General features: G+C 40.5%; 1 protein-coding gene across 28 annotated transcripts in view; it reads left to right on the top strand.

Annotated features, from left to right (window-relative positions):
- The window catches only part of tcf7l2 (transcription factor 7 like 2), a 186,843-nt gene that overhangs the window by 33,989 nt on the left and 126,087 nt on the right, over positions 1-26,767 (top strand). For 24 of the 28 annotated variants that reach the window (XM_057825830.1, XM_057825835.1, XM_057825831.1 and 21 more), the window contains exon 4: positions 25,570-25,671. The exons of the other annotated variants lie outside the window; for them this stretch is intronic. In XM_057825830.1, the coding sequence (XP_057681813.1) occupies positions 25,570-25,671 (102 nt within the window). The remainder of the gene's footprint in view (positions 1-25,569; positions 25,672-26,767) is intronic. 28 annotated transcript variants of the gene reach the window in all.

Below are 26,767 nucleotides of genomic sequence, written 5' to 3'. Positions count from 1 at the left end.
AGTTTATATGGATTGATAGCATGCAACACTGTGCGTGCATGACGCATTGCCTGGTATACCAGACTCACCGCTGTTCCAGCGATTGAGTCTGGCGACCGTCCGGCGGATCAAATTCCGAGGGCGGAGCAAGCCACAGCAAACAGACAGCGGAGTGGACCAATCAGCGACGGGCAGACGTGACGTTGTTAAAGCGACAAGTAATTAGCGTGAGCGGAGAATGGAGAAGTTTATTTAACATGGCTAGTGCGAGCCATGTTGACTGTTGTCAATGACTTGTTTCGATGTGTTTTTGGTAATTTAAAACTGGTTTTACCGCGGATTGAAACATATTCTCGGCTCTCCCGTTCGCCATCTGTGTTGTTGTAGAGACGACTTTCGGCGCGCAAGAGTGACGTTACTCGTTAAGAACACGTCACGCAAATAAACGAATCTGTTTGGACGATTGATTTTGTACCTTTCTCGAGAGGCCGTTTATGGGCTGGGTCCCAGACTATTTCTCACAGTGTTTGAAAAATACAGGGAGAATAGTCTGGCTGTGCCAGGCAACATGACGCACACACACATACCGACAGTTTACCCTGACTCTCGAAACCGAGCCTTTTCAGGCTTATCCCCCAACCCCATTTTATCCACCGTTCTATTTTTTTCATGACTGTTGTCAAGCTAGGCGCTAACGCTAATGCACAACTGCATCGCGTCACGCCCTGTCTCTCTCGCTCTTTGCTGCCGTAATTGCTGCATGAATTGGGGGACTTGACAGTTCAGACCGCCGCCACATTCTGGAAAAATTGAAATGGTCCACTGTTATGCAACTTTTTCCGTTCAGACCGTCAAGTTAATGCCTCACTCGAGTCAGAAAAACACGAAAAAAATCGGTTTCGTGCATTAAGGCCTTCGGTATGAACCTAGCCGTCTTGTTGATTTTGGGGGCATTTACAGGTCACTTCCTGTTGATTTTGGGTGCCTTAAAAGGAGAATGTCCTCAAATTAATAGGAGGTGACTCAAAATCAATAGGAAGTAACCTGTAAATGCCCTAAAATAAACAGGAAGTGACCTGTAAATGCTGTGGTTTGCGTGCTATTGATGATGCTAGACAGCCAATCTAGTCAAAATGAATTGGATGTCTAGCGCCGTCAATGGCAACAAGTGATCTAACGCAAACACTTTTCGAATGGTCAAGATTTTGGTAGCAACCTGTTGGTTCCTTTTTAAAATGATATATCGATTCTTGGTGGGAGCATATTGATAACCTTTTGAGGTACAAAGTATCTGGATATATCACCTAATCATAATTGTAACTGCAAATTTGTTGGTTGGTTACAGTGATAACACATATACTACCAATTTCAATGACACTTTAAAGTGAGCAGAAATATGTTAAACTCAAAAGTCCATCAGAGAATTTTAATTGCCGTCCAAACATCTTGATCGAAGAAAGATAGGAGCTAAAATAAATGGTTTGCCTAATGATGAGTTTATAAATCCATAACTTGAAGCCGTCTTTGGGACTTGAGTTGCGATCTGGCTCTTCTCATGAATATTCAAGCTGGACTGCTTCCAGGTGCACTTTCAGGTGCCAAAGAGACAAAAAAAGCGCGTGTTTGCTGCTCGGTGCTTTGCTTTTGTGAGGATTAATTGCCTGTATGTGTGCGCGGTGCCTCCTGCGTGATACTTTGGGATTGATGAATATGTGTAGGTGGATTCGTGTGATAGCGCGCGGCGGCGTTCCCGGCGTGTCGGAAGTCTTTGTTGAAGCCTGAGAGTGCACACATTGTCTCCCCTGTGAGGAGCAGCTTCCTTATATCCCGTCTGCCGTTTAACTAATTCACAGTGAACTCTCGCAGAACAAAAAAGAAAAAAAAAAAAACAAAAAAAAAAACATCAAGGGCAGCTCTCCTCGTAGCACTATAACAAATAATGGCGTTCTCCGGCAGACTGTGGGCGCTGCGCAGTTCACACCCTCAGCTGAGCTCAGCTGCAGCTTCACCTTTTTAACTCGCCTACTTTTGTGGTGAGCCTATGCTGTGGGTTGCCCGACCTCCTCTCAATCTGCCTCCTGGCCTTGTCTTACTCCAAAAAGAGGCCATCTTATAGCTCAGTCCAATCAGGACTGTTTAGTGCTGCCAATCCGTAAATGTACTTCCTGTAATAGCGCTTTTATACATGCTCTTATTATAGAAATTAGCGGTTTAACACAATTGTTTTTAATGTGAAATTGTAATCAAAATTGTCGGCATCCTAAAAACTGATTACGTGTTGAATGTTTTTCATAAAGACGTGAAATATTTTATTTGAAGATTACGAAAAATGAATGTCTAAGGCTAGGCCTGTCGCGATAACAAATTTTAGTGTGCAATAATTTATCTCATAAATTATTGCGATATGCGATATTATTGCACCCCCCCCCCACCAATTTTTAAATTATTTTTTAAAATCCAATTTAACACTGTAAGAATTAGAGGCGTGCGAAATTTCCCATTCTTAGATTATTCGCGATTCGGCCGTGGAAGATTCAAGAGTCATTCACAAACATCCAAATTCCGATTATTGAATTATACCAGGTAAAGCGGAAGTAAAACACAGTCAGCGCGGTCTTTGGGATGCAATGAGGAACGGACCGAGAGTAAATATCATCTTCAACTCATGCCGCTAGATAAAAAACAAACAGTCATACCTGACTCGGGCCAACAGGGGCTACAAACAACGCCCAGTTGCTAGTTGCTCCAACATACGGCTACAGTAGATATCATATATATGTAGAACTAGATGCAAAATGACAGACGACGGCGGTGTCAAAACATGTATTATTCAACAGAGATGCGAAATGACAGATTTGCCGGCGTTAGTAAACAGCCCGCATCTTAAAGCAGTAGACTTTTCAAGAAGGCTCTGTTGTAGCGAACCTAATTAACTTTTTAGCTAAAATACTCCTAAATCGGCAAAATCTTGTCTTGAATCTATCTTTAAATGATGAAACGGTTTTAAAACTTTGACATGTCAAAAGTAGACAGAAGGGAAATTATGGAATAACGGGAGCAATTTTAACAACTGTAACGGTTGATTCACAACATTAATTGAATGTAGTTTAAAGCTGCTAATACAGAATGGGGACTGGAGTATTTTATTTACTGTTATTTTTGTATATTTGTTTACTGTTATATGTTAACTTGATGCTAAAATAGTAGTTTGGTTTAGTCTGAGAGGATTTTTGAACAATTTTGGAACTAATGTATAAAACATTAAAAAAAAAAAAAAAAAAAGGAGGCGGGTGCATCAATAATCGTTTTATAATCGAATCGGATCCTCTGAATCGTAATCGAATTGTTAGGTGCCCAAAGATTCCCAGCTCTAGTAAGAATACAGTATATATTAATAGCTCAAGTACACCCATTTAAACGCGATGTTTACTCTTAAATTCAAAAATACTTTTTAAGAAATCACAACTAAAAACAGTAGACCATGCCTCTTTTAAGTAAAAGACAACAATATTAATACCGCACAGAAACAGAATAAATGTCTTTTTTGAAGAAAAAAATAAAATTGCACTGAATCATTTAAGCATCTAGGCCACAGGTGTCAAACCAATTCCAGAAAGGGCCAAGTGGGTGCAGGTTTGCTTTCCAACCAATGAAGAGGACACCTTTTCACCAATTAGATCTTTTACATGTGTAATCAGTTATACTTTGTCAGGTGCTTCTTGTTTCAGCAGGATGTTCATTGGTTAAACTCTCTGCGTTGTATCGGTTGGAACAAGATCCAGCACCCACTTGGCCCTTTCTGGAATCTGTTTGACACCTGTGATCTAGGCAAATGAAAACTTTTCCCCTCATAGCGTCTGCTATTGCGTTCGATGTGTAATATTGTGATTGGATGTTTTCCGAGGCACCATGAAGTACACGCAACGGTGATGTTGTTTTGTTCATGTGACGCAGCTGTGTCTACACAGTCTGCCGAGAGCCACAGGTTGAGGAAGTGTTGTTAGTAGGCATGTGCCGGTCTGACATTCTGAAGGTAGGATAACCTTAAGCAAAAATATCACGGTTTCACGGTATCACGGTATTGCAATTACAGCTCTAAAATGCGTGATATGAGATATCTGGGTTAAAAAAAAAAACAAAAAAAACTGAAATATTCTAAATAAAATTAAAATATATCCAGTCCTTTAGGTGAGCCTAAACCCACAGCAACAGCTCAACATTATAACAATCAGACCAAAAATAGTTGAATTATTTTCCATAAAAGCTCGTGTGTATGACTCGTATCATGTTTACATTATACACACACTCTCTTTCTCAACAAAGACAGTTGCCAGAGAGAGAAAAAAACACATTTTACCACCGCTAGACATAATAAACACCCTGGAGTTAACACTCGTAGCTGGTGGGAAACATTCATGACAATGTTTACTAACCTTTAATTTTGTGAAAATGCGAAATCATATTGGATGTATTGGCTCCTCGGCAGCCACCCTCGACAAACATGTTTTACATGTCGGTTGGCCCTCCTCTAAGCCACGGCCGTCTGTAACTTTTCTGTGTAGCTGAAGTATTCCCTATACCAGCGATTTTGTTTTCTTCGATGGGGGAAAAAGTTCAGGAGTTTCACCTCCTCCAGCCATCATGTAGCAGAGTTGACTTACTGGCCCTGAGCAACAACCGATCAGGGAGAGTTGAGCCTTACAGCTGGAGCCGAGGGATTTCTTCATGCATTTTTGGTACATAAAAAATAGCTAATACCTTAGGGACGGTGTGACGGAATTTTTTTTTCGGTGTTGAAACCTTGACATTTTCATACCACGGTATACCTTGAAACCAGTAATCGGCACGTGCCTAGTTGTTAGCGCTGTGTGTTAATAAAAAAGTTGTCAGAACGTAGTCTGTTTGATATAATTGCCAGAAAAACACATAATACAGCTTCCTTTTTAATGTTGTCCTTATAATGATGATCTGTTGCATCATAAATGACTTTGTGACTTTCCACCTCCATGATGGAGCGTTCTTCATCCATGTTTGCTGGTTAAACAGTGAATAAGCAACTGGGCCGTTGACTCCGCCCATTTTACGGATGCGTCTCCGGCAAAAATAAAAAATTGCCTAAACCATCCGCAGTCAATCCGGAGCACTGACGCGGCCGGTATACGTTGAACAATAGGATATAATGGGAACAGATTGACTCCGGCGCTATTTTTTGCCGGACCCGGAACGAAGATGCATTTTGCCTAGTTTTAACAGCACGTCAGCAGGCGGTAAATCGCAGCGGAAAAATTACCGCTTTCATTTTTATTTACCCTGCGATAAATGGAATTATTGCGACATGCTTGAAGGTAGCCACTTCGTTTTTGGCTGTACCAGCAGGAAAACATAACCAAGTCGTAGCAGTTTTGCGCGTACTTGGAATTGATAGGTGACACACGGCCTTCTAAAACAAAGAACGACCAGTAAATACAGTTTTTGCTGTGTTACCAAGAAAAAGATACCTAGTTGCGTAGTGACAGGGCACACTGACATGAAAGTCAGCAATTCGTCTTGACAATGGGAATGGTGTTTGACTGATGCCAGTAAAATGGTTGGTGATGTCTTGAGAAAACCAGCCAAATGAATGTAATACTTGGAACATTTAAGAGTCACCATTCGTGTTGGTTTTATTAATGTTGGCAAGCTTTTGAGGAAGGGAAATCAAAATTTCCACTTGTTTGTTAGCTAGCAGAGTTACGCAACAAAGTTTTTCACTTTGATTGTTTTTTTTTTTTTGGTGAGCAAATTTTTTTTTTTTAATACTGCAAGATGATTTGTCAGTGGGATTATGTCTGAAATAATTCCATTTCTGTGTAATTGGCAGGAATACATCAATAGACGTAGTCACGCATTACGACGTACTCGACTTACACGATTTAGACTTTACGACGAAGAGTTTCGTCCGCCATTTTGTCTCCAGTTTTTCTTTTTTTAGCCGAACAAATAGTACCTAATTGTACCTCACAGTTAGGAGTGGGAATCTCTTGGTACCTCACGATACGATACAAAGTTCACGATAATGATGATCTGACGATATGACCATACAACGATTATCGATACATTGGTCAGGAAATCATTCTAGGATATTTTACAAACAACTAATAAACAGAAAAACAAGCTTCTGCTGTGAATTGGAATGAGTTTATCACTAGTAGACGTCCAATCCATTTGAACTGGGAGGGTGGCAGCGAATGAACGTTCGTTCATTCGCTGCCATCCCTCCCACTTCAAACGGATTGAACGTCTATGGCCGTCAGTGGCAGTCAATGCTAGGTAATGAGGTCATTTTGGGCCATTTAAGGTAATTTACCTGTTGATTTTCAGTTACTTCCTGTTGATTTTGGGGTATTTTATGGGCACTTCCTGTTTATTTTGAGTTACAGAACAGGAAGTGATCTGGGAATCAACCAAATGAATAGGTAGTGACTCAAAGTTAACAGGAAATGACCTGTAAATGCCCTAAAGTGAACAGCAAGTGACCTGTAAATGCCCTGAACATCGGACAGAATGACTGTGAATGCTCCGGTTTCGAATGAACGAACGTTCCCAGTCTAAATGGAATGGGCGTCAAGCACCGTCAATGCAGCCTTAGAGTTAACTGAGACACTATTATGGTGGAAGATTTTGGTTGCAAAGATTTTGGGTTAATATTATTATTTTTTCTAGACATTGACACCTTTTTAAAACGATATCTCGATTCTTGGCAGGAGCATATTGATAAGCTTTTGGGATACAAAGTATCGAAATGGTGATATATCGTGATATTTTGTCACAACCCCTACTCACAGTATCTTCTTTTTTACTTTACAATATTAAAATACTTGTTCTGTCCTCACTAAACGTGATGTTGTTCAGCTTGACAGACGGCAAACTAAGCAATTGTGCTTTTTGAAGCTTTTTACTTTCTTATTCCTTCATTTATGACAATTTCTAAAGCTGCAACACACATATACAAGCACGTCTGTTCAAAACAACACACATTTGAACAAAAAACTCGACACAAAATCTGATCAATATGTAAATTTAGTAGATTAAATTAGCCTAATTTGCGTCATAAAAGTCCGCTATCTTAAATGCTACGAATGCTAACTTGTTTACAATTCCTCCACAAACTGTAGCTCTAAACTTAATTACAAATGCAAACACAAACATATATTAGCTGAAGCAACTTATAGCCCGATGTGGGCCAAACCAGAGCGCAGCTATCCTTTATCCATGTGAGACGTCTGAGTCTTCCTGTATGGAAGCATTATTGAACGACAGTCTAGTCAGTAGAGCTGGGAATCTTTGGGCACCTAAGGATTCGATTACTATTACGACTCTAAGGCTCCGATTCGATTATAAAACGGTTATTAATGCACCCTCCTCCTTTAAAAAAAAAAAAAAAAAAATTGTACATTAGTTCCAAAATTGTTCAAAAATCCTCTCAGGCTAAACCAAACTACTATTTCAGTATCAAGTTAACATATAACAGTAAACAAATATACAAAAATACCAGTAAGTCAAATACTCCAGTCCCCATTCTGTATCAACAGCTTTAAACTACATTCAATTTATTGTTGTGAATCAACCGTTAGAGTTGTTAAAATTGCTCCCGTTATTCCATAATTTCCTTTCTATCTACTTTTGACATATCAAAGTTTTAAAACTGTTTCATCATTTAAAGATAGATTCAAGACAAGATTTTGCAGATTTAGTAGTAGTTTAGCTAGAAAGTTCATTAGACTCGTTATAACAGTCTTCTAGAGAAGTCTACTGCTTTAAGATGGCGGCTGTTTACTAACGCCGGTAAGTCCGTCATTACGCATCTGTTCAATAATACATGTTTTAACACCGCCGTCGTCTGTCATTTTGCATCTAGTTCTACATATATATGATATCTACTGTAGCCGTTTGTTTGTAGCAACTAGCAACCGGGCGTTGTTTGTAGCGGCTGTCAGCCGCAGTCAGGTATGATTGTTTTTTTATATTTACTCTTGGTCCGTTCCGCATTGCGTCCCAAAGACCGTGCTGACTGTGTTTTACATCCGCTTTACCTGGTATAATTCAATAATCGGAATTTGAAAGTTTGTGAATCGTTCTCGAATCTTCCACGGCCGAATCGCGAATAATCTAAAAATCGGAAATTTCGCACGCCTCTACTAGTCAGACCCAACGCTGCCACCAGAAGGCTCCTCCATTATACAGAAAACAATACTTTTTGGACTTTTTGGATAGTTAATTTTTTTCAAAGGGTTAATTCTGACTTACGCAGAAATTTGGGTTACGTCGCCAGCGTAGGAACGGAATCCGTTCGTAACTCGGGGACTGCCTGTATTTTAATCACTGTTTCCTAGGGAGCATTTGGGTTGGCTATTAGGGTCTAAACGGAATGTCACTTAAAGTCAGCTTTGATTTAGCTCACCAGTCTCCATTGCACTACAAAATTTAATTGGTTGTGGATTTTGGTGTAATTCTGCTGGTTGTTTGCCCTCTTGTAACAGTAACAATATTTGAATTCCCGTTTGTTAAATAGTTGAGTTAAGCGCCAAAAAGTTTTTGCTCAGTTTCTGTATGACAACCTGATTTTTGAGGCTCACAAAGAGCAACTAGTTTCAAGTGCGCATCACGTTGACTAGTGAGCATCTCTATTGGACTAGGAAGCACCTTAAGAAGTAGCTCTACAGCGTCACCCGATGTTAAAGTTGCCAGTGAAGCCCTGTTCATTAGCAAAGCTGATGGAAGCCTCGCCATCTCCTGCTGGCCCTCCATCCTCTCTGCCGCTATTTATAGAGCGGCCAAGATACTCCTAATGGCACGAGATGAGGGAAGGTGGGACGCGGGAGGGAAGAGGTTGCAGAAATGGAACGGTTTGCTCCTCTGAGGCTAATTGAGAAGTTGCTAGATTGCAATTCACGATGCTATCATTGAATCCTATGGGGTTATTTTTTATAGCATATCTTTAAGTCCGATTTCAGTGAAACTACTTTTACAATTCTGAGTAGACTTTCCTAAATACTTATCGGATAGCCAGCTCAAACGGCATCATTATTTGGAAAGGCTAATCATTCAACCTTTCTGTTGCTCGGATTAATCGAACAAGCATACTATTTTGGATGTTTTAAAAGATTGTAAACTGATGTTAGCTATCAAGCTAGCCATTGTGTTTTCTGAATTACTCAAAGGACTGAAAGTTTTTTGCCATTAGTTTCCGTTCAGATCACCGGCAGGCACTTGTGTTGTTTGGTTTGTCAGATGTTTTTTCTCCATATGTCTAGCAGTTTCACAACATCTTCAATTGTTACTGGTCACGCCGGCCGGTATTTAAATAGCACATATGTCCACACCTATTAAGTCAACAGCATGGGAGTAGAAACTGTATTTATCTCGTGAACCCATGTTCAAGAGAGGAGGAGCAAACATCTATGACAGGACAGGTTGAAAGTCAAGTGTTGGCGCATATAGTCTTAAATCAACGCATAAAAGCATAACAGAATGTAGACTGGAATTAGGGCTGGGCGATATGGCCTTAAGTACTTATCACGGTAAATTGAGCAGATTTACCTCAATAAGGATAAATTCATCCAAGCGGAAATCTGAATGCATGAAATACAAGTTAAGAGTTTCTCGTTGATTTATTTACCAGCTTTCAATTTAACGTATTTAATAATTGTACATGGAGTGTAAACATCAAGTATATAAGAATATATTGTGAACAATAAGCATTCAAGTACGAACGTTTATAGCAGCTTGTATGACTTCAACAATGTACAACATTATAACTATCAATATGGCCATTGTGCAAAAAAGTCATTGTAACACAAATGACTTACAGCAAGAGGGGCTTGAACAGTACACTTCAAACCCGAATAAATAAATACATTAACGAATAACTTATTTTTAATGGCTGCCGTGACATACAAGTGTTTACTTCAAGGTTTCAGGTTATTTTTCCCCAGAGCATTTTCTGAAATGCATGCACCATCCCAACCCACACATTGAGCTATATTGCTCTAACTCTTATTCCAATGAAAGATTTAAAGATTTTATGATGGCAGTAATGACACAGAATAAGCAAGCACACACAGACAAATAGCTGTGGCCATTAAACGGTCATATTATAGGCTACACTGTTGGATTATACTTTATGCTGAATGCTTTACTATCATAAGTCTATCAGAAAAATCTCACATACACACAGAGATACAAAATAACGCGACATATTGATCGCTAGCTGCAGTCCGTGTCCAATCCACTCGTTAATTTCAGCCGCTTCGACAAGGTTACAGCCTCTGTCAGAGGTGGTGATGCCAACTTTGTCCTTCTCGAATCCCAAATTTTTCCAGGCATCTGACGTCGAGTTCTTTCTTGGTACCACCACCACACTATGAGCATCGACTGATGCTATACACGAACAGCCTGTGGCCTGGCTACCAGTAGCCGTTTAACTATTATCCGACTCCATCATGTTCGCTTGTAGCGTTAGCCATTAGTGTTAGTGTACAGGGCTTCTGTTTGTTTGATTTCCTGATAGCCACGTGACTTCACACGTAAGGACACTGGCTGTTTTCTAAAATGAGAATGAGCATAGCCGAACAATTTTGAATTTTTACGTTTCATTAAAAAAAAAAAAAAAACGCATTTACCGACATGGTCAAAATTACATCTGTCATCGTGAACCATCTCGGTAACTGTAAATTTTCGGGATACCGCCCGGCTCTAACTGGAATGCGTCTAAGGTTAAAGGTATTTGATAAAAACGTCATCAGTCTTTTCCACAATTTAGAAGACTCTTTGGAAATACTCTGCTAGCCTATCATCCAGTCAACTGGAACCTTGTCGATGGCTTAGCACGGATGATTGAATTTAATTTGAAGGATACCCTGTCTATGTCCTCTGCAATGAATTGATAACCAAGGTCGACCATCGAAGTTGAACAACTTAACTAGTAAAAAAAAAAGCATGCCTTCGTTTTATGATGCAAGTCAAGTCTGCGTTTGGTTGTGAGACAGGAGAGGCCGCGTGGGCATCCCCCGTCGGAATACATGTTTATTTGTAAGAGTCAGGCTGAGTTCCTCCCGCAAGGAAGAAGAGAGAGTCTGAGCTGGTGGTTTTGGACCAGCTCGGCGGCCTGAGCGCTCTCAGGGCCAACGGAAGCTGCCCCCCACACCCCCAAGTGGCTCTGGCTTTGTAGTAAATATAGGCCCGGTGGACCCATTCCCGCCCCAGGGCACGCAAACCCCAGGCCTTCCCGAATTCCGCCTTTATTTTCCTGCTTGTGAAATGCCTCTGGCTATCAGTACAGGTGGGGTGCATTTTTTTCTCCTCTGCAATATTTACTCATAAAATGTGCATTAGCAGGACCAAAGCAACCCATGTTCTTCAAATTTTAGGTAGTTTTGTGCAGAATTTGCCCTCGTCCGTTCATCAAATGAGGCCTCCAAAAAACATCTGTATCGCTGAGTTTGTGATTCAACCCCGAGGGGATTTCAAAGAGGAAGAATTAAGATTCCCTTGACCTCTGTCGCACAAAATTAAGTGTTCCATCCTCAACAACTGTTGTTTGCGTCTCCTCTTCCACCTGCTACTCATGGCAGACTCTAACTGCAAACAGATCAAGTGAAAACGCGGCCTTCGTGTTTTTAAAAGGATCAGATTGTAGTCAAACTGCTGGGGTTAATCTGTTAATCCGAGGGCAGTTTACTCGCAGAGGTTTTTTTTTAATGGGCTTCTCTAACTCGTCTTTATCTCGTCAGACTTTAATAAAGCTCTTTAAAGATCCAGCAGTATGATTGGGTATAATCTGCATGCTGCCGATCTCGGAGAGTGTTCAGCCCCCCCTAGGACCCTTTGACCTAATGTGTTTCAGGGGGTTTATAACAAGCAAGAAAGAAGGAATTTTCTGGACGATCCTGTGTATGGACAGCCATTTCTAACAGATGGGTAGGAGATCTGCTGTACTTTGTCGCGACACACAACATCCATATGCTGACTCTAAACCCAAGCTGCTATTTGTCTGTTTATGACCCCCCCACACCCCCTTCACTCCCTTCACTTGTCCCCCTCCCCAATTTTACATCCATGCCATGGCTGGGGTGCCTGACAGACATCTCTTCTGTCCAACTGTCCTCTACTGGAAAATGAACCAGATTTTCAGTGCCATATTGTCACATGAAAAAATTGAGCTTGTTTGATCCGTCTGGTACCCGTTGTTCATAATTCGACAACAAACAAGATGTGCTTTGGCTTCTGTTTTGGCCTTCATGTGATGCAATGTATCAGATTTCAGCTTGATTGATGAAAAATTTGCAGAAAAGTCATGGTATCCTACCAAAGAACCTTGCATTGACTTAGCTTTTCTTATTATTTATCAAATAAAACGGTCTTAACTTACTCTGTGGTCAATAAATCTCTGAACCGCTAAAATTTTCCTTAATAAAGCGTAAACCACCAATGAACACTCCTAGGAAAGGGAATAGTTGGCTTAGCAGTAAGTCAGCCCCTCCTTTGTCAAAAATAGATAATGACACAAATTCATATGAAGGATGCACACCCAAAGACATTCTGGTCTTTGCTCAGGATTGTAAACAGTCTTCAAAAATGGAATGGCAAAAACAAAACTGTGATATTCAAAAACACAAACGGGACTAAAATTGGAACATACAGAAGTCTTCCACAAATATATACAAATACAGTGAAGTCAATATTGCATAAAAGTACTGTGAAAATATCTAAAATCCTTCGTGGATTTCATCTTTGAGTGACCAAATTCTTACGCGGTCCTTAAAACTGTAAAAATGAAGACCCCCTTTACCAAGAACTGTTGGGACACCCAAGCAATTTCAACACCTTGAACAGGACTAAATTAGAGCTGAAACGAATACTCGAGCAACTTGAGTAACTCGAGTTTAAAAACTCATCCGAGTAATTTTATTCACGTCGAGGAACCGTTAAATTGCCCGGACTACTTTTAATGCGGGACAACGCGCTGACGTAGAGGAAGAAGCAGTCAAAAATAAATATATAAATACCGCTACAGCCGCTACAAACTACGCCGATATTGCTAAAAACTACACCCGCATGATGCTACGGTGGTAGCAGGTGGCATCTGATGCGTCTCATAGATATCACATCTATGTAGAACTAGATGCGAAATGATAGACTGGGCGGCGTTAGTAAACAGCCACCATCTTAAAGCAGTACGTACTAACTGGTACACGCTCAGGTAACGTTAGCCCTGCAGAGAGCTAGGTTTCTATTAATTATGACCACTGTCGATGCGTGGCTAACATGTCTTACATACAGGCCCTCATTTAATCTGTGAAAACATAGCGCTGTGGAGTGATGAGGGTGTAAAGTTAAAACTAGGGCTGTTAAACAATTAAAATTTTTAATCGAGTTAATTACAGCTTAAAAATTAATTAATCGTAATTAATCGCAATTCAAACCATCTATAAAATATGCCATATTTTTCTGTAAATTATTGTTGGAATGGAAAGATAAGACACAAGATATATACAGGATATATACATTCAACATACGTAAGTAACATACATAAGTACTGTATTTGTTTATTATAACAATAAATCAACAAGATGGCATTAACATTATTAACATTCTGTTAAAGCGATCCATGGATAGAAAGACTTGTAGTTCTTAAAAGATAAATGTTAGTACAAGTTATAGAAATTTTGTATTACAACCTCTCTTAATGTTTTCATTTTGATAAAATTTGTGAAATTTTCAATCAAAAAATAAACTAGTAGCCCGCCATTGTTGATGTCAATAATAACACAATGCTCATGGTTGCTGGAGACCATAAAATCAGTCGCGCCCAAGCGCCAGCAGAGGGCGACAAAACACCAAAAAAACACAAGTAACAAGTGGACATTGCACTGTGCTGTCATTTTAATCTGTTTGAGCGGGGCATGTGCGTTAATTGCGTCAAATATTTTAATGTGATTAATTTAAAAAAATTAATTACCGCCCGTTAACGCGATAATTTTGACAGCCCTAATAAAAACATAATAAATCTAACTGTCAATTTTAGCTCAGTAGTCATTGCTGGATAAAACACCAAGTAACACTGGTCCCTAATGTGCTCCAATACAGCAGGTATCATACATTTATTTTGAACACTGCAAAAACTCAATCCTATCAGGATTTACAGTTTGGACTAACTTAAAATTTAATTTTTAATAATATTTTTTATAAGATCTAGAAGTTATTTGAGTGAAAGCAGTGAATTATTATTAATTTTTTTTTCTAGTTACATCTGAGATGCAATTGTTGGCTGTTTTCAACAATGTACATCAAAATTAAATACACTGATTGACTGAAAATGGTTCAATATTAGATGAAATGTCTTGTTTTCTCATGGTTATTTATAATTGCTCTTTACCTATTTTATTTTGTTTTATTTTTTTAATCCGATTAATCAATAGAATTTTCAGTCGATTACTCAATTACCAAAATATTCGAAAGCTGAAGCCCTAGACTAAATAATCTGATAGTTTGACGTAAAATCTGAAATAACTCCAGAGCACCACCGGGAATCTTTCATTTGCCAGGGATGAAATATTTGCCCTCTGGAGAGTTGAGTTCATCGCGGTACAATGATTTGGAGAACTGCGTTGTCTTTCACTTCATCAGAGACAATTGAGTCATTCAGCTTCCATTGTGGGGCCGGCTGGGGGAAAGAGTAGGGGGACAGAGTGGGGCGTAGGGCTGAAAAGGAGAGGGAGACGCAATCTGGGTGGTTGTTTCAAGGTAGGGGGTTGTTTCAGGGACTAGGAGGGGGGGTTCAGGAAGAGAGACAGCAGAGACCTGGAACTCTGCAGCAATTTGTCACTTTGGAATGGCTCTTGAGTTACCCGGGAGGCCCCCTCATAGCTGGAGAGTTTTCAGGTCGCAGGGTAGGGGGTAAGAAGGGGGGCCGGCAGGGCTTGGGAGCAGCAGAGAGGGGTCAAAGGTTGTGGCCTACTCGAGCCCAGGCAGTGTGTCCGTTGATGGAGTGAGAGAATGGGGGAAAGGCGGGGACGAGTTTGGTGGGGGGCGGTGGTAGGAAAACCTGGCGTTCGGCAGAGCTTCGTTTTCCTTGGCATGCTTGTAAAAGCTGCAGCAGAGATTAGTGCGCGAGGACATTTGCAATCGGCGAGCTGAAGTGGGGCCACTTGTTAGGACATGCGCACCCTCTCCCTCTCCCCCATTGCCCCGGTGTCACTCTGGCGGGGTGTCACCTTCACGCTCCTCAAAATGCCTCTTGCTGCAGCTGCGTTGACATATTTGCAAGCATGTGTGCACATACACTGACAGGACATTCCGGTGGCCGGACTCGCAGTTTGCCCCTGCGCTACAGCGGCGCTGGCCACTGCCCCGATCGCTTCGCTGGCATCTCTCTCTCACCCATCTTGAATTACCTCATAGATGACAACAGCAGCTCTGTGGACATACAGTATAGACATAGACGTCTCTGAGCATGTTGGCTTGTTGCTGAAATATGGCAGCGTTCCTGCCAAATTGATTATGGCCAACCTGTCATGTACGTGGAAGCGTTTTAACCTATTTTTTTGTTTGATTCATGATAGACACAAAAAATATATATAATATATATTTTATATTTAGAGGTGCAACAATTAATCAAATAATCGACAACTAATCGATTAGCAAATTTATCAACAAGTATTTTTATAACAAAGTAATCCTTTAGGACCTTCTTCACCTTATACTTGTCTAAATTTTTGGAATTATAACATATATATAACTTTACAGTTGTAAATATTATCAGATTTCTTCCTTATATTTTTTCAAAGTCAAAGTAGGAAATGAAGGAAAATATTTTTCTTTGGAAAACAACAATTAACATTTTTGCCGATTTTCTGTCTCGACTAAATTCTTAGGGTGCAACAACTAATCGATTATAATCGATTAATAATTTAGTTGCCACAGAATTTGATAATCAATACAGTTGTAGACTACAGTTAAATCAGGAAGCTGTAATATTATTTTTGAAGGAAATGGTCATCCTTTTTGTCTTCATTGTTACTTACAACATGCCTTAAACATTTTTCGAAGGTAAATTGTGAAAGTAATTGAAAAAAGTGACATTTATCTGATTAATCATTTAATTAATTGTCCGATAAATCGATTATGGAAGTACTGTTAGTTGCAGCTCTATATTATAATAATTATATATTGAAATTTTAATATTAAATAAATAACCTGATGATAATAAGCTAATGCTTAAATTAACGTTGGCATTGATTTTAATTCCCATAATTTTCGGACTATAAGGCGCACCTGAATATAAACCGTCAACCACCAAATTTGACACGCACACGGCATTTGCTTATCGATAAGCCTCACTGGACTATAAGCCGCAACTGTCCTCACTGTATTATGAAATATTTACACCAAAAGACATTAATCAGTAACACTTTGACAGCAGCATCATAAGACCAAATGAACCACCATGAAGCTTTGAACCAATGCATTGCAAAGCTTCATTGCTTCAAGAAGCTTCATTTGGCCATCACTGCTCCCTCGGGGGAGACAGTCAATCTTTGCTGCCACCTGCTGTCAACCCTGTTGTCGTCCAACATGCCTCCGAGCATGCATTGCTGCGCTACAAATATAAATACCAATCAAAATTCTTGTTCTGTGCTAATTATTTCTTCAGTTTCTGTTCCAGTTGTTTCATTAATTGTGAGTTATGGTATTTAGTAACACCTTTATAGTTATGACCTGATACTGTCATGAGCATTAATGAATGCTCATGGCAGATATAATTTTGTATCACCCAGCAAATTATCTAACTTTTGAATGGGTGTAAAAGAGCTGCACATGAATGGCGTAAGTGACATAATGATAGTCTCATGTTATACCGTATGGGCCAAATATAAGACGGCCATGATTATAAGACGACACCCTCTTTTTCAAGACTCAAGTTTGATAAAAAGACTTTTTGAACTTCAAATTAATTTTTATACAGAAAATAATTACAGTACATCTGGAACAAATGATTATAATAATATATCTGAGAGAAAAACCATCTGATAACAGAACATCGCTTCAATGATGTCTGGCGTCATCTAGCGTCGTGAATGGGTATAATTTCTAGACCGAATATAAGACGACCCCCTCTTTTTCGATCTCATTTCGATGCAAAAGATACAGTCTTATATTCGGGCCAATACGGTAGTTATGACCTGACACTGCCATGACCATTAATGAATGCTCATGACGGATATCATTTTGTATCACCCAACAAATTATATAACTTTTGAATGGATGTAAAAGATCCAAGCTGAACATGAATGGAGTTGGAGACATATTGATAGTGTCATGTTATAATTATGACGGTCTTATGGCAGTCTGATGACGCCGCCGTCAAATAAAGTGTTGCCCATTAACCCAAATAAACCAACAAATAAGCCGCAGGATTCAAAGCGAGGGAAAAAAGCAGCGCCTTTTAGTCCGAAAATGATGGTAAGCATCCCGATATTAATGATTTTTAGAATATTTGGAATATACTGTATGTCTTGATGATATGTATGATTATATATGAGAAATATGAGAAAATTCAATTTGTTAATGATGTTCTAACAGCCTAATAACAATCCGTATCTAGCTGCTCTAGTGATAGCTCTGGTGATAATCTGGTTTTAATTGTAAAACGTTTAATATAGTACCAAAGAAATGAGAAATCTTGTCAAATTGTGCCACTTTGCCACATCCAATATGGCCACATTTATGTATAACTTTCAGCTCAGTCACTCACTTCCATCCACGCTTCACCGCTCTCCTCTTTCCCCGCCGTGACAATTAATACCCGGTGTGTAAGGGGGTTCCATAAATCCCCGAAACGCCTCAACTCAGGTTTTAACAACCTTTCCTTTTTTTTTTTCCATGTGCAAACAAGCATAAACAAAGGCAGTTTTGCAGCACTAAAAGCTGTCTTGCGGTCATGAATAAGTAGTGGAGAAACACCAGGCAACAGTTTTCCCTCCTCCCTTGCAGGGGTTGTAACTGTGGTCATGGAGTCAATAACTCCCTCCAGCGTCGACCACTGGCAGGCACCCCACGGTGAACTCTCCGCTAATTACCACTGATTTAGACACAGTCTCAGGAAGGGTCGTGACACACTCTCTCAGACCAGCGCTGACTCAAACACATACACACACACATGCACACAGACCTGCATACAAACCAGCGGGCACCCTCGCAGGATCGCCATCCAAAAGATATTGAATCCGACCTTGCACGTGTACGCCAATGTACACTAAAAGGTCCGAATTGAAAATAAGCAAAGAGCCTCACTGGCTTTGTATACGCAATGTCTGTCCGGTACCATCTCGACCTCAAGCGAACTTCAACATGTGGATGTCAGGTGGTGCGAATATATTATCGCTCAGACAAAAAAAGCCAGTGTGTGAAAAGAAGGAAAAAGATCCACTTCTAGCACACACATTTCAATAGAAGTCATTAAAGTCAATTTTCCTCTTGAATTGATATTCAAGTGAAAACTTCCAAAGTCATAAAACGCCTCCGTTATCCTGGAGAAAAAAAAAAGAATTTTTTTTTTTTTTTTGCCATTTTCAGTGCTTAAACGAGCTCCATTAAATTTTGCTGACATCTCCATGTATGGTGAAATTTGCATTTGATTGTGGATTTAATGTCTCCAAATAATTATCTTTGTCTAATTATGTAAAATTCATACCTCAATTCAAATTTCAGATAACCAAAAACAATGCTTGAATGGCCGTGTAGGGGTCTATTTGGCCATTTGAGGTTTTTGCGGAATTTCCAACGCAATTCCACTTGTATTAGCCATTTTAAGGTGTCCTTCAAAGTTTAATCATGGGACAGATTAACCTTTTGTAGAGGTGCTTTAATGTCAAACTTCTGTCTGATTGGTACTAGGCATGTGCCGGTATGATATTTTGACAGTGTGATAACATGAAGGCAAAATATCACGGTTTCACGGTATTGCACTGTTTTCCGAAATTTCCAGGTTCGCGGTGAATCAGTAACAGGCACACTTTTGCTCAATAGACGATGTTTATTGATTAGAAAATGCAGAATAAATGAGATTTATTGATTACAATCCCTCAAAAACAAGCAAACAAATGGTAACGTGATGCTAGATTTGAGTTTGTCAATCTCAGAATCCCCGTGTTACATTACAGCACAACTAGTTGTCCCTTTGAAATGAAAATTACTTACCGTGACAAACGAGTGGGAAGCCAACAACACTCCAGTAAAGCTTCAAAAGGACAAAAGCCAGGCGATCCGTACGTGCCCCGGAAATGTCCGGTTTTGTAAGGACGCACCCCTCGGAGGCAGAGAGGCCAATTTCCGCCCGCGAGCGGCGCGGCCCTGTCCAATCACAAGCTACTTTTGGTTCAGCACCCTTGAAAAAGGGCTTTTCACATGAGACAAATGAACTGTGCTGCAAAAGATGCCAACAAATGGTAAATATTATGGGAGCAAAACAAGTTATCTCTATGGGACCCAGGCGTGTAACTATGGGACCCAGGCGTGTAGTAAAACAATACTATGGTGCAAAACAAGTTATCTCGTGAGATTCTCAAGCGCGTCTCCTAACTATGGGAACAAGGTGAAAAACAATAGAAGTTGTTACAATCTATGTCACAGAAGCAATCCTACATCACAAAAGCATAATGTAATATTTTCACAAATCATGCACTTAACAGCTCTAAAATGGGTTAGTTTGAGATATCTGGGTTTAAAAAATAAAAGAACAACTTTTCCCCCCCCCCATTGAACAGGATTTTTATTTTTCAAAACATATTAGCAAATTGGAAAATAAGTATAATGTTAAGTTAAAAAAGAAATATTTAATAAAATTAAAATAAATGCAGTCCTTTTGGTGAGCCTGAACCCAGAGCCAAGTGTATGACTTGTATCACGTTTACATTATACATACAATCTTTCCCAACACAGACAGTTGCCAGAGAGAAAAAAACACCACGTTTTACCACCGCTAGACACACTAAACACGCTGGAGTTAACTCTCATAGCTGGTGGGAAACATGTCAGTATTTACTTTTAATTTTGTATGAATGCGAAATCATATTGGACATTAAAAAATAGCTTATACCTTAGGGACGGTGTGATGGAAAACTTTTGCGGTTTTGAAACCTCAATGTTTTCATACCACGGTCTAAAAAACGGTAATCGGCACATGTCTTAATTGGTACCCAAACACAACACACATGTATACCAGGGTTTTTCAACCTTTTTTAAGCCATGGCACACTTTGTACATTAAAAAAAATCCCCAAAGGCACGCCACCATCAAAAATGTATAAATGAATGTCTGTTAACTATATTAACATATAAAGTCATGTATTAAATAGGAATCAAACAAAAACAAAGCAAACACTTTTTATAGTCAGATTTTTTACTCTCAGTGTGACACCTGGGCTTGTTTGTATTGGAGTAGGCAAATACATCAGCGTTGAAAGTAAACCCTACTACCTAATCCCAATGAAAGATAGCTTTTACTTATTGTGTCATACTCTCCAAGAGTATGACACAATAAAGAGTATGAGACTCTCCAAGAGGAAACGGTCTTTGCTCCCTTTTGACTCCCATTAAGTAAATTTTGTCCCGTTCTCAGCATCTTTCCTTTTTATAAAAAACTTTTCATCGCTGTCACCGTTTTAGTTTTGCCACCTAGCCGCTACTGCTAGCCACAGTGCTAGCATTGGAAAGAGATACATATGAGACGTATAACAGTTTTTTTCCCCGCAGCACTAAACAGAGTAATTATCTAATATGATAGGTAGATGGGTCACTCCCTGGTTGTTAAGACTGTTTACAAAGAGGCAGAGGCGTGAAGACCAAAGCCTCGTTCAGACTATATCACGCTAAATTCCTGTGTAATGTGACGAGGGATTTCCCTGTGTCATTGCTTTCAGATATAGGGAGCCGTACCGGGTTGGCAAATCGGCGGTCTCTGTGCGTGGAGGGCGATGGACGGGATTTTATAACCCGGACATTGCGTCATTTTTGGTTGGCATCGGCAACAAAATAAACCACACATTTCCAAAGATGGACGATGGGAAGTCTCTTACTCAGATTCAGGAGCAAATTAACTTCGTTACGTTTCCAGTTGAATTTTTCAATCTTTGTTTGCCATGTTGACAATTGCGATGTTTGTTCACCGCTTTTTGTCTTACTGTGAGGAAAGAGGAAATGACGATTGGACCGCCATGATATTTACGTCATCAGCCTTCGTGCTGTGACTGGGGAATTAACCGGCTGCTTTCATGCATTCCGCGGCCTGGTGAAGTCCCGGACATTACACTAGGACTCGACTTAATGCGGTTAGTACCCGAGTCATCTCGGTGTGAGTCGACCCGGAAAATTGCTTTCAGACATGGACTACCCGTTTGAATCCCAGGATTTAACCGGAGTTCAGCATATGTCTGATAGGGGCTCAAGATGCATGATGCTGCGTTTAATCGACTAGTTAAATACAAAATGGTTAATTATGAGTAGGGATGGGAATCGAAATCCGATTCCAATTCCGAACCGGTTCCTAGTGTTTCGAGGCCTCGACATGACAATGAAAAAGACTTCACGATCCCTTTAACGATTCCTAAAAACGCGAATTGCGAAATCACGTGACGTGACGTGTCTTGTTGTCCAGACGCGTCAAACTAGCATGGCGCCAAGTACCACTCGCTCCAAGGTTTGGCTACACTTCATCAGGAAAGTGGGTGAAAATGAAAGGTTTCGATGGTTTAGCACGAGCTTTGCAGCCGTAAACATAACAATGACAGCACGTAGGTTCAAACGCTCGAAAGTGTGTCTTCACTTCAAGAGGAAAAATTACAACAAAGCGACTTGCAGTCATTGCAAGGTGGCGATAACTGCATCCGGAGGGAATACGACTGTACTGCCCTCACCGAGACGCTAAGGCTCAGTCCTGGCTATACAGCTAGCTTAACTACCAAATGACGATGCAGAAGACGTTGGTATAATTTGCTGACTTTATTCAACCATCACTTGAAGAGGAAACTAAAAATAGAAATGAAACAAATCAATTTCGTCCCCAATAACAAACAGGTTCGCATCAACGTAAATCAGCGATGATTAGCTGCTAATACAGTAATAACACAAACAGTTGGCATGCGTTCGCTAGCATTAGCACATCGTTCAAACCACTACACAACTGGATTTAAGTGTCGCGAGTGGAAACACACAACAACAACACAAAAGATGATACATACAGGCGTTGCTTCTATAGATATTTTTTAAAACATTAACAAAGAACGTAGGCTCGTAGGCCCTCTCTCACTAACTCGGCACTCGCTTGGATGCTTTGTAGCTGCACTTCTTCTTCGCTTGTAAGCGCGCTCTTCTCCACGTGAGCGCGTTCTTCTTCGCGTGAGGAAGCGCAAGGGCGCCCCCACTTGAGCGTGAAAGCACAATAAAAACTAAAAGGCATGCATTTCAATATAATGGTAAATAATACACTTTAACACATATTGCCAAAGGCAGAACAACGACCTATATGCCAATGTATACCAATATTTTTTTATTTCTATTAGAAAAATGTTTCAGTAAAATGTTACACATTCTTGTGTATTTGCCACTTATTGCCACAGTTAACATTGAGGCTTTGGGCCTCTTTTGACTTCGTTGTGAGTTTGTAAGGTTGTGACTTCTGATTAAACAAACTCTCTGCCAATCAAAACGTTTGTTCTTGTTTTCCCCCAAATTAGAATCGATAAGAGAATCGATAATGAATCGAATCATTAAGCAATATCGATAATGGAATCTGAATCGTAAAAATCGTATCAATTCCCATCCCTAATTATGAGTAGGCGGTTAAACGATTAAATGACTACTCGCGCACATCCCTACTATTGAGATGTACTGATATGGAAACATATTGCACAATTATCCACCATTGAACAGCACAGATATCGGATTTTGCACATTTGCGGTTTCATTTTCCATAAACATTTTTACATCAATTAGGTGAGCGTGGATGAATTTCCACGGCACAGTAGTGTGCCGCGACACTGTGGTTGAAAAACACAGATGTATGCAACCAATTGTGTCTCTTTGTCACCTTATTTGACCCACGTAATACAAATATGTCAGTGATAATAGACACGACAAAATAAATGTTTCTTCTGCATGTGTGGCTTAGAGCTTTCAAACATGAAACTTGGCTTATTTTGCTGTGTGTCATGTTTAACAGAAAAACCTATGGTCCAAATGGCCCAGTTCTCAAAGTAGGTGGCCGTGACCTTGATAAGAATTCTTTGGGAGAAATAGTTCAACTAACTCGAGTTATATCAGATTTTTGTGGAACAAAAAAGGTTATTTGCAAGGAAAGGGAATCTTTACGGGGATAGTCTTCCGGGAAAAGGCATGACGTGCAGAAATAGTCTATCCAGTGTGTCATCACATTTTGAAAGATGCTTCACATGACTGTAGTTTCAGCTTATCTGTTTGTGTGCGAACTGAGACGCAGCGAGCGAGAGCGAAAGGCTTCGGGGGGAAAACGACTGATATCGGCCAAGTCAATCATTTATGGGAGCCGTCAGGAGGTCTAGCCTGGTGAGACGCCACGCTCGGACCTTTTTATGGCTTCCAATAAAAGTCTCAACAGTCACATTTATGACATTAGGTCATAGACGAGCCACAAACTCGTACCACTTGTGTAACCTCCACCTTTTCTTGTCGACTTTTAATTGCGTTTCTTTTACTCATTGGCTGTCGTTGACTGCAATAGATGTCCATTTACAGTGGGGCAAAAAAGTATTGAGTCAACCACCAATTGTGCAAGTTCTCCTACTTGAAAAGATTAGAGAGGCCTGTAATTGTCAACAGGGGTAAACCTCAACCATGAGAGACAGAATGTGGGAAAAAAAACCTGAAAATCACATTGTTTGATTTTTAAAGAATTTATTTCCAAATTACAGTGGAAAATAAGTATTTGGTCACCTACAAACAAGCAAGATTTCTGGCTGACAAAGAGGTCTAACTTCATCTAACAATGTCTAACAAGGTTCCACTCGTTACCTGTATTAATGGCCCCTGTTTTAACCCATTATCAGTATAAAAGACACCTGTCCACAACTCAGTCAGACACACTCCAAACTCCACTATGGCCAAGACCAAAGAGCTGTCGAAGGACTCCAGAGACAAAATTGTAGACCTGCACCAGGCTGAGAAGACTGAATCTGCAATAGGTAAAACGCTTGGTGTAAAGAAATCAACTGTGGGAGCAATTATTAGAAAATGTAAGACATACAAGACCACTCATAATCTATCTCGATTTGGTGAAGATCTCACCCTGTGGCGTCAAAATGATAACAAGAACGGTGAGCAAAAATCCCAGAACCACACGGGGGGACCTAGTGAATGACCTGCAGAGAGCTGGGAGCACAGTAACAAAGGCTACTTATAAGTAACACAATGCGCCGCCAGGGACTCAAATCCTGCACTACCAGACGTGTCCCCCTTCTGAAGAAAGTACACGTCCAGGCCCGTCTGCGGTTCACAGAGCATTTGGGAGAGAGAGAGCATTTGGATGATCCAGAAGAGGACTGGGAGAATGTGTCATGGTCAGATGAAACCAAAATAGAACTTTTTGGTAGAAACACAGGTTCTCGTGTTTGGAGTAGAAAGAACACTGAATTGCATCCGAAGAACACCATACCCACTGTGAAGCATGGGGATGGAAACATAATGCTTTGGTGCTGTTTTTCTGCAAAGGGACTAGGACGACTGATCTGTGTAAAGGAAAGAATGAATGGGGCCACGTATCGAGAGATTTCGAGTGAAAATGTCCTTCCATCTGCAAGGGCATTGAAGATGAGACGTGGCTGGGTCTTTCAGCATGACAATGATCCCCAACACGCAGCCAGGGCAACAAAGGAGTGGCTTCGTAAGAAGCATTTCAAGGTCCTGGAGTGGCCTAGCCAGTCTCCTGATCTCAACACCATAGAAAATCTGTGGAGGGAGTTGAAAGTCCGTGTTGCCCAACGACAGCCCCAAAACATCACTGCTCTAGAGGAGATCTGCATGGAGGAATAGGCCAAAATACCAGCAAGAGTGTGTGAAAAGCTTGTGAAGAGTTACAGAAAACGTTTGGCCTCTGTTTTTGCCACAAAGGGTACATAACAAAGTATTGTGATGAACTTTTGGTATTGACCAAATACTTATTTTCCACCATGTTTTGCAAATAAATTCTTTAAAAATCAAACAATGTGATTTTCTGTTTTTTTCTTCACATTCTGTCTCTCATGGTTGAGGTTTCCCCATGTTGACAATGACAGGCCTCTCTAATATTTTCAAGTGGGAGAACTTGCACAATTAGTGGTTGACTAAATGCTTATTTGCCCCACTGTAAACTGGGGGGGACTGGGAGTGAATGATCCATCCACCATCCATGTTTTTGAGTTTGCACGCCCATCCAAAGAAAAGTTCCTTTTTGTTGTCTTACTTTAAGTTGTTCTTTTTTGCTTTCTGCATTGTTAACATGTTTTGTTCCCTTCTTTCCATTGTTTCCTTTTCTGCCATTTAGTACCTACAGATGAAATGGCCCCTGCTAGATGTTCAACCAGGAGGTCTTCAGAGTAGACAAGCACTTAAAGATGCCAGGTCCCCGTCACCGGCACACATCGTCGTAAGTAGCAACCGCTTTTTCCCCCCACCTCCTAACTCGTCAAGTCGAAAAATCCTAAATGTTCACTGCCCCCACCCTCACAAATGCAGTGAAGAAATGCATGTTTGTTTGCATATTTGACCACACCGGAAGGTGCTCGTGTCTGGGAGTGTTGCAGGTGCAATCACGGAACAATTCCTTTTTTAGATACCTTGATCCCGAATGAGGTAACGTTGCTGTTCTGCTATCGTGCCGGCTTTGAGGCGAGTGTGGGCGATTCTCCAACATTGATTACCCGAACCCTCGGAAAGGGAGGACAGAACTCTGGCATTTGATGGCGAGAAAAAGAAAGTTGGCCTGAACCAAGCGTCCTTCAACCCCGGGCATGTCGATAGCTAAGGATGCAGGCGGTTGTACTTGAAGCTCGATGATAGTTGGCGCTTAAAGGCGGAAAGTCTTGCAGAGGTTGGTGGGAAAGTTGAGTGAGAGGACATGGTTTTTGTGGTCGCCGAGGTCAGCAAAGTGGGAAAATCAATGAGGGAGGGTCCGAGCCAAATTAGTGAACAGGAGATTTCTGTTGGAGAATGTCATTGGAGCATGAGTGGACAAACATGTGCTCGGAGATGTGTTGAAGGGAATCACAGACAGAAAGACTTGTAGTTTTTCGAAAAGATAAATGTTAGTAAGAGTTATAATAATAACTTAATGTTCTCAATTTTAATAAAATTTGAAAAATTAGTTTAACTAGCAGGTCGCCATTTTTGTTGACGACGTAATGCAATCTGGGTGGTGACGTCATTGGGCAGCGCTGCCGTACCTCCAAAGTGTCACTCGTTAACTACATGTTGTCAGTTCTGCCCGTCCAATTTGAACCCGAGCGAGAAGTGATGAGCAAGACTGTAAATGAAGGTCTCCACCGGGATTCGAACCTGGTGCGACGGAAGAGCGCGCAGACCACAGGACTGTACTTCCCCGTGATGTTAGTCATTTCCCTTATAAAGCAATCGCAACCCACATAATATCGAAAAGGTGATATATCGTGATACTTTGTATCCCAGAAGGTTATTGATATGCTACTGCCAAGAATCGAGATATCGTTTTAAAAAGGTGGCAATGT

This window comes from Corythoichthys intestinalis, chromosome 21 (assembly GCF_030265065.1).
Source record: "Corythoichthys intestinalis isolate RoL2023-P3 chromosome 21, ASM3026506v1, whole genome shotgun sequence".
NCBI lineage: Eukaryota > Metazoa > Chordata > Actinopteri > Syngnathiformes > Syngnathidae > Corythoichthys > Corythoichthys intestinalis.
This window is presented reverse-complemented; position numbering and strand designations above follow the sequence as displayed.